Here is a 16215-nt window from a genome sequence, read left to right on the forward strand (position 1 = left end):
AAATGTGAACAGATATAAGCAATAAGACTTAGGTTTATATTGTCAAACTGGCTGAAAATGAACAAATAAATACTAGTGTGGTAGAAGCTGAGTGGCATAAGAGCACAGTGGTTAAGAGCATGAACTCCAGAGCCTGGGTCTGAATTCCAGCTCTCCCCCTTACTAGCTGTTTCCTTGGGCAAATAACCCCTCTGGTTAAGCTTCTCCATCTGTAATAAGGGTCTGATAGCTAACCCCAAGGATGGCCCCAAATAATTCTGTCCTTCCCTGCATGTGCAAGGAGCTGCTTCCTCCAAGAGGAGAGACCTGTGACTGCTTCCAGCAATAGGATTAGAGGAAGTAAAGCTGCAGGACTTCCAAGCTCAGGCAGGAAGCGGGACAGAGGCGTCTTCCTTCTTGGCGTCCTGAGCCCTGTCTCGGGAAGGACAGGGGCCCATAAGCTGAGATGCCATGTGGAGAGAAAGGCCACAGGAGAAGCACTGGGCCATCTGACTGAAACACCCAAGTGTGACCAGAAGGGGGACTGCCTACAGGTGCCCAGCTGAGCCCTAGCCAACCTGTGGAACAGTGAGGTGCAACAGAATGGGTTTTTTTGTTTGTTTGAGATCACTGTATTTGGGGGTAATGTGTTAGGTAACAGTGGATGAGGTCGCTATAAGGATTAAAAGGGGGTGATTTTCAAAGTGCTGAATAGTGCATGGCTTGAGGGACATGCTTGGTCCTGTCCACACATTTGTGGAATAAAACAAGAGGGACCTGTATAGGCTGCTGGTGATAGAAATTGTGTCATGGACTAAAATATATGATTAACTCAGTTCTTTGCACCTGGTGCCCACAAATAAGATAAAAACTCTGAGAAGTCCATTTACTCATTTCCTTGATGGGGTAACTATGGCCCCAGTAGGTGAAAAGTGTGTCCAGAAAGGAGAGTTTCTCAGAACGAAGCAGAGCTCCCTGAGCCCATCTCCTGCTGTCTTTGTGCACGGAATTCAGAGCCTCTAAGAAGGCACTAGATATATGAGCCCAGTGACTCACGAGTCCCTCATTTCTGGGAACACAGACAGCTGAGGGGCTATATTTGTTTTCCTCGGCAGTACCAGATCCAGAACTAGCACATTTTTTATCTGTGATGAATTCTCAATTAGCCCTAGGCTCCAGTATCAGGAAATGCAAAATAATTGAAATTCACATGTAATTCAAAAATCTCAATCAAGTCAGTAATTTCAACCTCCAGAAAGATCTCTCACAGTTCTTTTTACTTCCAAACACAGTGTGCTCAATAACTATGTGTTGATTATTTAAAATTAATCCCTCTTCTTTTTGAAGAGAGATTTTGAAATTTAAAACTTTATGGTCCTTCAAATCATTGATCAAAGTTGTTTGTCAAAACTCAGGCAATCACCCAGATGTTAGAAACAGTGAGCAACAGGGGAGGAAAGGGCACCACCGTTCATTCATGAACTGCCTACTGAGAGCTGAGCCTTACCAACCTTACAAGGACTGTCCAAGGTAGGTCTTATCCCTGTTTTACAGAGGCAGAAACTGAGGCTTACATGGGTGGGGTCACTAGTGCACAGCTGCAGCTGGGACGCTGCAGGGCTAGAGTCAAACCAAGGTAGCCTGACTCACAGCTGGTTCTCTCCCACTCTGTCCCAACAGGAAGCCAGGGAAAGGCAGCAGTTCCCAAGGCCAACTCTAAGACACTGAGACTTTTGTAAGGTCAGGGAAGGTGGATGGTGGGGCATAACAGACTGTGTATTTCTGCAAAGCTGACCCTTTTTGGAGAGGGTCTGCAGTTGTCCGTGCATTGCTATCTAGAGCTGGTTTCTCATGACTACAGCCTTTGAGGCACAAAGCCTCTGGCTGGCCACTTGCGAGATGGTTCACATTCTTGGCGGGAGGGACAGCGTCCAGCCAGGTCCATCCTCGTCCCAATCTCTCGACCTAAAATAATCCTGAACCCTGTCCCCACCTGCTGGCCCACTTCCCATCCCACTTAAAGCTTCAGGATCACGACCTATAATTCTTATCCTGCACTAGGGCTGCCAGCTCCGCAGCTGATGTACAGGTAGCCAGGATGGTGCCAAGAGGGAAACAGAGAGGACTGGGGAGGAAGGGGCGCTTCCAGCTGCTGCTGGCCCCAGTGCAAGCAGCCAGGCCATTGTTTCACTTCCAGTTTCTCCTTTGGCTTCTCCGTGTTCCTAGGTGAGTTACTTTCCCTGACAATGAACTGACTGGCTGTACCGCCCATCTGCACGTGGCAGTTCCGGACACATGGGGCACGGGGAGGGAGACCTGGACACGAAAGACAAAGACCTGGAGCTTTCAAGTCATGCCATTTATTTTCCCTTAGGTGGGTTGTATAGCCCTCCTGGGCTTCTGCTCAGTTCTCTGAGGAGCTGGAGAATTTGTAGGAATGCTCCATGTTCCTGTCCTTCCCTGGATGAGAACAAGCAGAAACATGCACGTGCGCAGGCGAGAGCGCCCCGGACTTGTTTCTGTCGCTGCTTTCCCCGCTGGCTTCTCTGTGACATGTGTTTGTCTCCATCTGATGTTCTCACGGGAAATGGTCCGGATAGGATATGGCAAGAAGCCTGGAGAGAGGACTGCGTAAGGGGGCGGGAGGGAAGCAGTGAACCAGCAGGATCCTTTGCCTGCCCCTCCTCCTTCCTTTTCCTCTTTCACTCTGGATCTTTCAAAAAGAAGTGAAGGGAGAGAGAGTACAAGGCCAGCAGGGCCTCCGGTCACCCGGTCACCCGGGCAGGGCCTTCGCGCCCACCTTCAGACAGATGCAGCGGGGCTAGGAGACGGGCCAGAGCCTGGGCCGAGGCCCCTGCTACCTCTGCCCCCTTGGCTGGTGCCTTGTGTTATGCTGCAGTTCCCTGGACTCTCCCGCCTTGAACAACAGCCAAGAGGGCATGAAGTGTCCTCCAAGAACTTTCAGAATCCTAGATGGGCCCTGGTGCTGATGGAGATCAGTCTCTCAGAAGGAGAGACTGGGCAGGGCAGCGATGATGCCTCCCTTGGCCAGGGTGACCTGCCCACCACCCCGCAAGCAGCCTACTGCTCGCATGTAGACTCTGCTTAATTTCCCAGGGTGCCTGTATTGGGGAAATAGGCGTGGCCCAGGCACCAACCTGCCCAGCGCAGGAGCCCCTGCAAGCTGCCAGGGACCTGTCTGCCTTTGATATTTTGCTTTATTATATCTTATCTCGTGGACCAAGACAGCAGGAATTCTCTGCAGCCAACCTCAACAGGAAATGATCCTGGGAATCCGCTGCTTCCTTAATTCAGGGAAAAAGCAGGGAGGAGAAAGGGCATGGACTTCTCACAAGTGTTTGCGCCATTCAGTTGAGAGGTGTCACCAGTTAACCTGACAGCTCAGGGACCAAGGCTGGGTGGGCGTCGCTTATCAACTATATTACAGGGCTGCAATTCATAAGCTACCAAGTTGGACTCTTGGCTCTGGAAATTTAATGTGTGACAGCTGCGTGCAGCCAGTGGTGTCCAGCATTTTAAAAAGGTCAATTAAGAAACGGTTGATGGTCGTGCAGTTAATGACAGCCCAGAGGGGTGAGCAGGGCCGAGTAAACAGAAGGGCTGAGGCGTATATTACTGGAATTGAAGTGTCGAAGTGAAGCGTGGTGGGGAGGAAATCTATTGTCACAAGCCATAAAGCACATCTGAGTTTTGCAGCGGAGAGCAGTACAGCTGTTTCCCTCCCCAGGCAGCACGGGGAGTAGTCTGAATGGAGGGCTCGGCAGACAAAGGTGACACCTGCATCGGCTTGATCAATCTGCAGACAAAAATCATTACCCTCCTCACTGCCTGTTCCTTTGCACTTTCCGGAGCATAAGGCAGACGCTGGAGTGATAGTCGCGATATGGGTCACGTTCTAGAAATCCATATTTTGAGCACTCCTCAAAGCTGGGCTCCGCCTTCTCTCCAGGGTGAGTGGGTGGGTGGGTGGAGGGGAGACTGAGTGCTGGCCCGAGCGAGTGCTCTCCTTAGATGACACATCTGTTCTCTGGCTCCAGTGGGCACACAAGTGCAGGGTGCAGTCTAGATCTTTTCCACGGCGATGGATAGAAGAAGGACACGGAGCCCTCAGAAAAAGCCTATTTCAGCCTGTGACAGAATTAGCTCATGGTTGGGGGAAGGCACTGCATGGGGCTCTTTTTCTTGAACATCAGACAAAGGGGTCTTAGACTCCTAGGACAGGCTTTTTTTTTTTTGGCCACATCTACCTGTCAAGCTAGAAATTCAACAGAGCAATGGGAATGCTAATTGATATGCAAAACAGGTCCAGGGTTTCCTAGAAATGTCTAATGATCCTCCGAGTCATTGCGAATGCAGAGTTAAGACATACACTAAATGAAATGGGAGTAAGAACACCAACATTTTCCTCCTCCCCCTCTTCAAATCTACTTTGGGCAACTTCACAGGTTTTACGATAAAAAAAAAAAGTATTGCAATCAGTGCAGTTTGTCTTTCACACACTGGATATTTATTATTAGAAAATAGCTTCTATCAGCTGTCAGTACCAAACAGGTTGAAAGGAGCGTGCTTCTCACCATAAGTTTTTTCCCCCTTAATGAAATTTAAATAAACATCTCACTGTGAGGAGAGTTGCTATGCTTTTTTTTTTCCTTTAAAAACTGAATAATTAAATGAAGTTTAGTACAAAACATCCTTCAAATATGACTTGTTCTGCAGTTGTTCTGCTGTCCTCTTGAGTAAGGGACATGGAAAAGACCACTCAAGCTATCAAATGACCCAAAGAATCTACAGTAGAAACTGGGAAGCAACCAACGAGCCCAAACAAAACGCATCCAAACCATGAAACCACTTTTAACACTGGCTTTTCAATTTTGATTATTATCTAAATTTTATATATATATATATATATATATATATATTTGAAATAGTAATAAAAAAGGAAGAATTGCATCTTTAGCAGGACAACCTTCCTCATGTGTTAAAGAGGTGTTGAGAAAATTCCATACAGTATCTGCTAAATAGACATGTTTGGCAGCTTAGCAAATATATGATTGCAGCATCCATCATTTGAAGTCAAACAGCATTTGCGTCCTTCAGGTGGAGTCCGTTGCTCAGGGCGATGGGATAACATGGCTCTGGATGTTCTTCGACCCACGGGCTTGAGGACGGGTTTGGGGATGGCTCAGCGCAGAGCCCCAGTGCAGAAACTTCCAAACCCCAAACAACGAATCAACCAACCAACCACACAGATGTCAAACAATTGTCTCCTTTGAGTTCCTCTTGACAGAGTGGAGGCCCAGCAAGGACTGCTGGTTGGAAGGTATGTTGACAGACTTTGGAATGAGGAGAATCACCCTCTGATTGGTCCGACGCCATTCGTTGTACAATCGACAGTGGTACCTAAAGGACACCTGGGGTTAGGAGAGGAAAAATAAGGGAAGGTTTCAGGTAAGCGGAAGGTAATAATCACTCCAAGCAACAAACGTCATTTAAAACAGCTCCAAACAGCAGCACCGTGGGGCGAGAGCCCCTGGAGAAACTGCCGTAGCAGGAAGTTGAGGGGCTGGGCAACATTCCTTTCTCATCGTCAGATTTCTCTCTGATGTTAAATAGAAGGTTGCTGGGGCTTCATGCACTGCTCTGCAGGTTGGACACTGCACAACTCAAAGGACCCTATTCACACGGACTGTGATAGGAAGGGCACCTTTCCAATTGTGCCATGCACAACCTGCACAACTGTACTTGGTAGTCCCTGTGGTCGATCCCCATTGCCTCCAGCTCCAGCCTTGCATGGCTTCCAGTGGGGGAGCCTCGGCAGGGGCACCAGCTCCCCGATGAGTTCTTCCTGAGCTGCAGCACCTGTGCATACCACAGCTTGGCATCAGAGCCCTGTACGTCACTTCATTTGCTCCTCTCTCTCCCTGAACCAGGAGCATCTTGAGGGCAGGGCTTATGTTATATTCATCTTTGTGTGCCCTGCACCTATCACAGAGTCTGGCACTTAGGAAGTTGCTCAGTTAAGTTTGCTGAGTGAGTGGACGAGTGAATAAAATATCCTGTGCTTTCTAATTGCAACGCTGCTTTAGACTCAGGCCTCACTTACATAATTCACAACAGTACGAGCAGTAGATTCATCATCAGTTGTGACATAACTGTGTCCCCAGATTGCTTGCTTCTTGTGTAAGTATACTGGAACGAGATGCTTACATCTGTGGGTTTTTTCTTTCTTTCTTTCTTTCTTTTTTTTTTTTTTTTGAGAACACTGCCACAACTCATTGATGCACTGCCCAGGAAATTCAGAGCTTTAACTTGTGAAGATGTACAAACTGCCTTTAAAAATGGACTGCAGTTCTAGTGCAGCCAGATGACTGGGTGAGTGCTGGGGAGGAAGGTGCCCATGACCTTAGGGTGACAAATTATCCCATAATGGGCTGTTTAACCATCTGACGTGGGTGGGTCACGTTGACCCTAGTACAGGGTCCACACTGGCCTAAGAGTGGGCTGACCCAATGGTTTGAGCTCAGTGTTTCCAGAAGTAGAGGGGAATGCAGGCCCTTGATCAGAAAGGGCTTGTTCATCTTTATGGCAGGATCATGGAATCCAAGGCCACTCACTTAAATTTCTGAGGCTAGAAAGCAGATGCCACAGGCCGAGTGCCAGAGAGATTTGAGTATGAAAACACAAGCTTTTAAACTCACACAGATGTGCTTTTCTCCAAAAGGCTCTGAACATGCCAAAGTGGATCCGAGGTTTTTCCCTTTTCTTTTCTTTTTTTAAGCTTGATTCTCTTGTACCTATTATGTCCTGCTGCTGCTTGGTGATACTCGTGAATGTTAGAGGCAGGCTGGAAAGCGTGCTGCTCAGGGCTGAGCGCAGGGAAGAGGTAGGACACAGACAAGCACTCATGAAGAGCTGTGGCAGTGCGAGAAGTCTGGTATCTGGAAATATTCCAGGAAAGCTGGGTTTGAAATCCAAAGCCCTTGCGCCCGGGATGTTGAAGAGCTGCGCATGCTCGGTTAGTAAGCGGAACCACCACGCAGGGAGCAGCCCACGGGCTCCGGGCAGGCACACCTGGCTGAAGCCGCGTCCTCCTCTTAGCGGCTCCGTGACTTTGGGAGGGTGGTTTGCCGCCTCCAAGTCTCAGTTTCCTCGTTTGTAAAATGTGAATAATGATGGCAGAGATCATGCACAAAAAGCACTTAGCACAGTCACTGTCACGTGTTAGTGCCGAGTATGGAAAACAAGGTGATTTCATGGCGCTCCTTCCTAGATACTGGGAACTGGGGGGAGAGAAGGGGAGGGAAGACAGGTTGGGCTGTATCCTTTTTGAAGTCTTGCTCTCAGTGTGGCCGTGGAGGCTGCACCACCTGGGAGCTTGTTAGAATGTCGGAATCGTGGGCTCCGCCCAGATCTACGGGATCAGAGCGTGCATTTTAACAAGATCCCCAGGTGATTCGCATGTACACTCAAGCGGGAGGGAGAAGCTCGGCTTCAAGGAACGCGGGGAGTCGACAACTTAGCAGGTCTCCTGGTTCCCTGGCTGGGAAGTACAAAAATCGGCCTGCTTGTTCCGACAAACGAACGAAATCTTGCTGCGCATTAATCTGTCTTAACTGCTGTTCACCACCACGTTGTGCAGGCAAATTCAATCAGTAAGAAGAAAGCATCACAGGAAGATGACGCTGCATCGGGGAATATAAAGGAAGGTAGGTGCAGTGCAGAAGGACAATGGGTTTGCAATCGCCCTGGGTAAGCCTGGCTCCAGCCTCGGAGCTCCAAGCCACTCCTTCCCCCAGTGGAACAGAAGAGAAATAAAGGAAATTTGATTTAGAGAAATAAAGAGGCAGTGAGGAAGAAATTAAAAACATACACCACAAAGAAGCTATGGCAATAGTAACATTGGGAACTTCATTTAGGAATTCTTAAATTTCTGAGGTTTTAAGGAGAGAGGAGGAAGAAAGCACAGGTCCACACTTCTAAAACTAACACGCCGTATGGGATGGGTTTCTTGAATTGTCTTCATTTCTTCATCTAAAGGATATTTATTAACCTCTCATCACGGGCAAGGTCTGTACAGAGTTGTGGTCACGTGCATGGCACAAAGTGGGCCAGAGTATGTTAGCATCCACCTCTCCCTGAGGTGACAGGCTGTGGCCCAAGGTTTGCTGTCAAGTCACGTCAGGCTTTGGGAAATCTTCTCATTATGTATTTTGATTCTGCCCTTTCTCTTGAGAGTTTATGGTGCGACCGAAGCGTACTGGGGGGCCAGGGCTTTGAAAGTTGTCTTCCCAAAAGTGGCCCCGCTCAGCAATCTGTGATTGCACCGTGGAGGAGAAGAGGGCTGTGTGGGAGTAAATCAGTCACATGGGCTTACACTCAACACCCTCAGGGTGTGTCTACGCCATCCTCGCAGTGAGCCTTGTTCTATTGGAGCTTCCCCCTTCGTAAAGAGAGTTTGAATGATTACCCCATGGGACTGGGAGTCAGCCAGAGGAGCTGATCATTCATTTCGTTCTGTGATTTAACAGGCTTCTGTTCTGGGCACTGGCTGTTTCGGCGATGCGGGGGATGGCAGGACCTCCTGTGGGTCACTGCTTGTGGGCACCGTGACACTAGGCTAATGCGAGTCCCACTGTGGGCACTTTCTAAATGCTTTATTGGGACTCAGTTCTCATCTAACTCTCCTCTGTCTGTTCGTGAACTTCAAATGGTCTGTGATGTGAAAAGTGATGCTTCTGGGGCACCTCTCCCCTGAACTCTCAGGCTGGAAGTGGCCGAGGCCTTGGCCTTGGCCTCCTGGGTCTCAGACACTTGTGTTTCTGCACAGCAGGTTCCAGAAGGTTCCCCTGAGTTTGCATCAAGCCTGGGCCCCGGTGGAGGCGAGGAGCTCCAAAGGCAGCTCCAGGCCAGCAGCGCGGGTGCGCGTCCCACTTGACAGCACCCAGCGAGCCCCTTCCAGGAAGGCTCCTCCAAGGAGCAGGGCTGGACTGACACTGTGTTTGTTTATCTGAGACATTTCACAGCATATTCTCCTTAAGCTTGACAGCTTGTTTACAATGGGTTTCTGCCGGAGGGCAGTTTCCAAGTGCCGTCAGCTTCTGAATTACGGCTCTTGCCAGGGCCGCTCAGTACAGCATTTATCTGGGAAGGCGTTAGTCTAGATTCAATAACCTATTGCTGAGCTGAGGCCGCTCTGTGTTTTTCACACCAAAGGAGAGAGACGCCTTTCTTTCCCTCCAGCTGCTCTGCATTTTACAGAGAGGGCTGGCGGGCATTGCGAGGGGCAGGGCACAGCAGCCAGAGGAAGAAAACCCGTGCCTGTGCTGGGTGCTCTGATGTCTGTTCAAGTTATCCCACCTCAGCCCCACGATAGACCATTGACTCAGGGGTTAGCAATCGTTTCCTCAAATTTTTGCATAAGGAGAAGGATGACCAGAGAGGTTAGGTACCCGTTTGAAGTTACACAGCTATGAGGATGCTAAATCTTGGCTTTAAATACAGAGCCTTTGGATTCTGAATGCACGTGTTTTTTACCAGCACCACTGCCTCTTGGAAACATTTTGGGAATGAAGTATGTTAACAGTCCCCTGAAAGAGCCATTCCAGGTGCCTTCTGAATCCAAACCTTCCTTTCACCTGAGATGAGAGATGAAACAGGATCACATCCATTTTCCTCTAGGTAATCTCTTTTTTCCTTTTCTTCCTTCTGCCTACCCACCTCTTTTCTTCTTTCTTGTTAAGTAAGTGTATACTTTACAAAGCAGGTTTTCAAAAAGGCTTTAAGTTGGTTTGAAAGTCCAGCATTTAAGCCTTCATCTCCACCCATCCTTCATCTTAGGAACTCTTTTAAGAAAAATCATAGACTAGCAAACCTCTAAAAATAAAATGGTAAAAACTTAGACTTAAGATTTTCCAAAGTGCCTTCCATGTACGCTTTCACTTAAGTGTCTTAAGGCCAGGGGACATTGGTAGGATGGATATTACTATCATCCCCACTTTACAGATGAGGACACTGAGGCTCAGAGAAGCGAAATGACTTTCCCAAGGAGGTGCAGCTGACAAGGAGTTAGACAGTGGTAAACACACAATTTAATTTCTTATTTATAACCCTCTTCCCATCACAGTGTTCTTGTGACTTCTGAGTCAGCCTCGTTGCTTGATTCACAATGAATCAGGACACACTTTGGAAGCATAGATGTTTAAAGGAGGCAATAATAGCTTTGCTTGGGGGCTTCATTAGGCTGTGGACAGAATGTCTAAATTAATCAAAGGACTCAGATAAAATTTGCAAACATTGGAATGCTCCTTATTTACCAAGGCTCAAGTCACGCCCCTCTTACGGAGATTGAAGTGTGTCCCCCCACTTACGGTCTGAACACTCTGACCTGAGAGGAGGCACAGAGATGAAGGAGAGGGAGATGAGATGAGCAGGGGGTTGTGCTCAGCGTGGCAGGAATGGCAGCTGTTGGCATAGGGTTTGGGAGACAGAGCAAGGGAGCAAGTGTGAGCACTGGAAGCTTCCACGTGCAGACACCGTGCTGTGGGATATGGGAATGTACAGTCTAGACAGGAAATGCCTATTGAATAACAATGGAACGTGCTCAGATTAGAGATGAGCAGCCACAAGAGTCATGCCAGGAAGCAGGGGCCCGGCGTCTGAAAACATTCTAGAGGGCAGCGACGTTCCTCCCTGCAGGTCTCAAAGGGCGACACCAGGAGAGAGCAAATGCTGCACTTTGTGGGTGCTGCTAACTGGTGCCCGAGCAGTCTTGAAGTTATACACAAAAAACCCCAGAGGTGTTTAACATTTTCCTCATATACAGCAGGAGGACTTATTGGGAAACGGTTTTTCTTTGGTGGCAGCTTCTCAGCTAGATAAATGAGTGTTTTTATGGGCAGTGCAGTCAATATCCCAACGCAGAATAATCAGCAGGTGAAGTGAAGCTCCACGTCCAACAAAGACTTGGTGCAGGGTCGGGACGAAAGAGGGAAATGACCAGCAGGAGGATTCGTGATCCGTGCAGGCAGTGACAGCCACGGGGGCCAAGCACATCATTTGTCACACCCTCCGATCCCAGCAAAAGTGAGGAGTGTAAATGAGAGAAAGGAATCGCCAGGGCCCCTAACAGATGGAGTCCCAGGCTAGTAGAGGAGAGGGGCGTCCAGGGTGTATGTCTTTAATGAACTTCATGTGCTCTTCCCAGCAGTACACACGCGCACACGCACGTGCACACATACACTCTCACACTCACAGGCAGTAGTAAACCAAACCACACACTCTTGCCAGCATCTGCAGGTCTGTCTGCTACCGGGCAGGTGAGATGTGCTACAGACAAGAGGGGCGGCTGTGCAGGCCGTGGGGCTGCCGCTCCAGCTACCCTGAACCCCCGGGCCCTGGGCCATACTTACTAGTGTCCAAAAGAGGTAAATAGTGAAGAGTGCAACAGTGAGTGCAATCAGTCCGACGGCTTCGAGCCGACTGCTAAAGTGCAGGTGGTCCACGGCGCCCCGCAGGCAGAGCCAGCCCGAGATGGTGGCCAGCGGAGTTATAAACAGGAAGCACACCATGTCTCCGAACAGAGTCCGCTTCTCGTGCTGGGGGCCTGGGTTTCTGAGCCACTGCCAGGGGAAGGGAGAGAGAGGAAAGAAAGGACAAGGTTAAATGCCAGGGAGGTGTGGGGACATGCTACTCTGAGGTTGTCTTTGTCTTCAGAATCTGGAAAAAGGTGCTTCTGCCCTGTTCTGAGATCACAAGGAAGTATTAAGGCGTCATTCCCATGTCCTAACCCCTAAATAATAGTGTTTATGATGATAATAATAACAATAAAAAATAATAAAAGCATCCTTGCTGTAGATGGCCTGCTGGTTTTGAAAAGAGTTCGGTGGTTATTATTGCGAACCACAGTGACCCTGTGTGGCGGGCAGAGACGATGTTATTTTTGGAAGGTGACAGCTCAGGTGCAGGAAGAGCTGTCCCATGGCCAGAGCCTTCCAGTGCCTTGACCCTGGGGATGTGTGCGGGGACAGGTTAGCTCAGCAGGCCCGGGTGCGCAAATCCAGCACATTCCCAAGAAAGCCCTGTTTTTAAGATGAGCTTCTAAGAGATGAGCTCTGAGTCCTTGTAACAGTCTGCCTGGTAAGCGTCTTCTGCATGCCCGAGGCCTTGGGCACGTGGTACCAGCGTCAGCAGCTAGTTTATGCCAACAGTGTGATTTACGCAGAACGCCTCGGTTTGCTCTCAGGGCTGGGGCCTGAGTAGCTGAGGTCAGTCACGTGGTACGAATGCCTATGTGACTGACCCCAGTCATCCCTGGACACCAAGGCTCGGGTGAGTGTCCCTGATTGATCAGCTTGACAGATGTCACAGATTGTTGCTGGAAAAAGCAAGCACATCTGTGTGGCTTTATTGGGAGGGCACATCTGGGAGCTTGTGGCTAGTTTCTCCTGGACGTTGTCCAATGCCCCTCTTCCCTCTGTTGCTTTTAACTGGTATCCCTTTTTGTAATAATCGCTAACCATGAGTGTAAGAGCTTTGCTGGGTCTTGTGAGTCAGTCGTTGAGCCTGACAGTCGTCTTGCCCGCACCCTCCATGAACTCTGTAATGCTCCCTCCCTTATGTTTTAGGGCCCTGAACCTCCTACTTGGAAGTGACTCTGACATCTTAATTGTGCTGCCATCTCGACTGAACCAGCTCCCAGAAAGGTGGGAAAAACGTTGTGCTTTTTGAGAGACTAGAGATGAGAATTCCTGCAGGACAGGGAACAGGTTGTTGTCCTCCCACTTGGGGAATTGCTGAACGTCTGCTGAAATGTTTTGCGTGAGCCAGGAGACGTCATGCTTACATATTGGTGTCAGTGCTTACTGGTAATGAGGTCTGGTGCTGTTTTCTTGGATTACAGCAGAAACGTGCGCCCAAATAATTTGGTATTCTCTTCTCACTATCCCATGTAATAATGACAGAGGCCAAGGAGCCCAGGGAAAGAATGAGGTCACACACAGGTGATGGGGTGAGGTGGGAGAGACACTGGTTGGCCGTCTTCCATTTCATCCTGGGGACTGGCGGTGCTGTGTGCTTGTCCCCAAGTGGGAGCGCTATGGGCTGCTGGGCAGATGCCCTGAGGGGCCAGAGTAGCAATTCCCACAAAACTATTGTGGGAGGGAAGGGGCCATGACATGGTGGACAAGAGTAGGTGGAACTGACTGGAGAGAGACTGAAGGCCATGCTCAAGGTCAGGCACAAGAGACAGAAGAGATGCAAAGAGGGCGAGCCAGCTGAGGAAGCAGCTGTGCAAGGGCCAGCCAAAGCCTTCAGGAGCGAGCACAAGGGATGGGAGGTCAGAGGCACAGAAGACGGTTTTCTGGGAGGTGCCCTTCCTTGACTGCGCGCCTGAGGCAAATAGTAAATGACCTGGAACCCTAACATACCACTTTCCAATGATAGCCCACCTTAAAAATGGGCTGCGATGCTGAAAGAAGTCAACCCAGCTCAAAAATGGACCCGAACAAATATTGAAAAATAAATAATGGGAAGTCAACCAGCCCATGAATGTTAAACACAGTATTATAAAACTTTAATATAAATACCAGAACGATCAAGTGCAAACAATATTAACCCTGCTACGTGTAGTCACGCTATGTCAGACATCTCAGCAGCTTCAAAGAGATTCAAAGAGCTCTTACTAATTAACATTTTCTTGCTTAATTTCGCCAAGAAACAGAGAGTAGAAACCAGGCATTTTTATCCTAACTTTACAGAGGCTCAGCAGATAAACCAAGTGACACTGAGAAGAGGCTCGGGCTCTCTCTTGTTCAGATGTCCTAGCAGTAAAGTATTTGAAAACTAAAATTGCAAGAATTCAGAAACCCAGATTCTTAAATAAGGGTGCGGACCTTGCAGCACCCCGACTCCCCTGGCAGGTTAGATTCTCCCTGGAAGCAGATCTGGGAGCCTGACCCACTTTTCCTGTGCCCCGACTTGGTGGAACACAGTAGGTTCTCAGTTAATACGCGACAGATGTGCAATGACAAGCTGACCTCGGTTTCTGTCCCTTGAGAATTCTGAATACATTTTATTAAAACTAACTTAGCAGGGGGAGGATAATAGCTCAGTGCAGAGCACATGCTTAGCATGCCCGAGGGACAGATTAGGAGTTAGGGATTAACAGATATACATTACTATATATAAAACAGATAAACAACAAGGACCTACTGTATAGCACAGGGAACTATATTCAATTTCTCATAATGAGCTGTAGTGGAAAAGAATCCAAAAATATATGCATATATATATATATATATATATACACATATGTATATGTATAACTATCACTTTGCTGTACACATGAAACTAATTGTAAATCAACTACACTTCAATAAAAAATAAGAATGAAAAATTAAAAAATAAAAATAAATAAAAGGAACAAAGAAAAGCCTCTTAAAAAAAAAATAAACTTAGCATTTTATATATCTACATGGCCCCTAACATTTCTCCATGAAAGACTCAGGAATGGAAGGAGGGAAAGACGGATCCCTACTGAGCTGTCTGATGTGAACTAAATTGCAGGGGCAAACCAGAAATTACTAAGCGTGTTCCCTAGTTTCCTCTTTTCTAATTGTTCTTTGATCTTCTGTATTCCTCAAAAACTTCCAGGCCATTTCACACGTCTGTGATCACACAATACCTGGATTCCACACCTTATTAACACTACACATACTTTTTTGGCTCAGTTTATTCTTTGGGTTGTTTGCTGCTGGGTCATATTCATATTTAGGTATGAAGTTCTTCAAACAGGTTCTATGATGTTAAAATCTGTGACTTCTTCAGAATGCTAAGTATTGTTTATCTCTTACACAAATCAGGTGCCATGAATAAGATGGGGCAATATCTGGTGCTGAGAAAAAAATTGCCCTGTGCCTTGGGAAGGACCTCTGCCAACGTAGCCACGTAGGTTGATGTAGGATATTTATATACACGGAGTTTCTAACAGAAAACAAGTAGATTTCACCTCAAATTTCCAGCAATAGGGGGTTGTCTAAATACGTTATGGAATTTAGTTAAAACAAACTATCATAAGGTAATTTCAAATGATAATGTACATTTTATTAAAACAAACTACCATAAAGTCATTTCAGATGATAATGTACATTTTATATTTACTGACATGATACACTGCTGAGCAGGAAAGAGTTCTGCTAGACAGAATGAACAGTATGACCCTGTCTGTAGGGATGTATTTGTATACACATGGTCATTTACATTTGCACAGATGCTGTGGATTTACACAGACGAGGCCAGAGGGTATATAGCAAAATAGTCATTACTCTCGGTGGTGGAATCAGAACGGTCTTTAATTTTTTCCTTTTCGTATGTATTTTCTTGTTTTTCTAAAGTGAACATGGATTGCCTCTGTAAATACATATGTAGCTATTAATTATGTACAAAACATCCAGACAGAAAGAAGGAGGGAGAGAGGAGGGAGTTGGGGGAGGGAGGTGTCCAGCTAGTGTGTAGCAAACTACAGCAATAAAATAAACTATACTGAGCTGAGGCTGTGGCAAGCCAGAGCTAGAAACTTGGAGTTTATTGTACAATGTCTCATTGAATCTTCACTGTAACCCTGTGAGGCAGGTGCTGCCTTACCCCTGTTTTACAGATGCAGATACTGGGGAGTGGAGTTTAGTAACTCACCTAAGGGTAGATAGCAAGTGGGTATGAGAGGTGAGATGCGAACCAGCCTCACTTCTCTGTTCCATGCTTTCCATACTTACATTTTCTTTCTGCACCAAATGGCATTTGTGTGTGGGGCGGGGGGCCTGCACAGGCACACACTAGATGTTTTGCAAATTTTCAGCTAGGTGGGGTATGGTAAGTCCTGCTGTTTTATTGGTACATCAGGAAACTGAATGGTTAACTGGCCAGGATGTTATCATGGTAATTTTATAAAATATTAGGCTGCTGTTCTGTTCTGTGTAAATTCCTTTCCTAAATCACAGTGAGGTCCAGTTTCTGGGTGTTTAATCTCAGCTTCATTATCATGCATTTTAACTTAATTCATCATAGACAAACGGCTGGTCTCAGTTGTTGTTCAGTTCCATCCTTGCTCTTGTGTGCTTTCCGCCTCCCTTACCAGTTCTTGTCACACATGGAATACTATACCTACTCCGCAGTAGCGTCCTTACGTCCCAAACATTCAGAAAAGCGCGGGCTGAAGTGGAA

At 47.5% G+C, this 16215-nt stretch overlaps 1 protein-coding gene across 2 annotated transcripts in view; it reads right to left on the reverse strand.

Moving 5' to 3' along the window:
- Window positions 1–4479: 4479 nt before the first annotated feature.
- Window positions 4480–16215, reverse strand: part of MARCHF3 (membrane associated ring-CH-type finger 3) — a 130308-nt gene continuing 118572 nt past the window's right edge. For both annotated transcript variants that reach the window (XM_006191455.3, XM_032476632.1), the window contains 2 exons: window positions 11409–11618; window positions 4480–5411 (listed from right to left, as the gene is read on the reverse strand). In XM_006191455.3, the coding sequence (XP_006191517.1) occupies window positions 5253–5411; window positions 11409–11618 (369 nt within the window). In that variant the 3' untranslated portion in view covers window positions 4480–5252. The remainder of the gene's footprint in view (window positions 5412–11408; window positions 11619–16215) is intronic.

The sequence above is a fragment of the Camelus ferus genome, chromosome 3 (assembly GCF_009834535.1).
Source record: "Camelus ferus isolate YT-003-E chromosome 3, BCGSAC_Cfer_1.0, whole genome shotgun sequence".
Lineage (NCBI taxonomy): Eukaryota > Metazoa > Chordata > Mammalia > Artiodactyla > Camelidae > Camelus > Camelus ferus.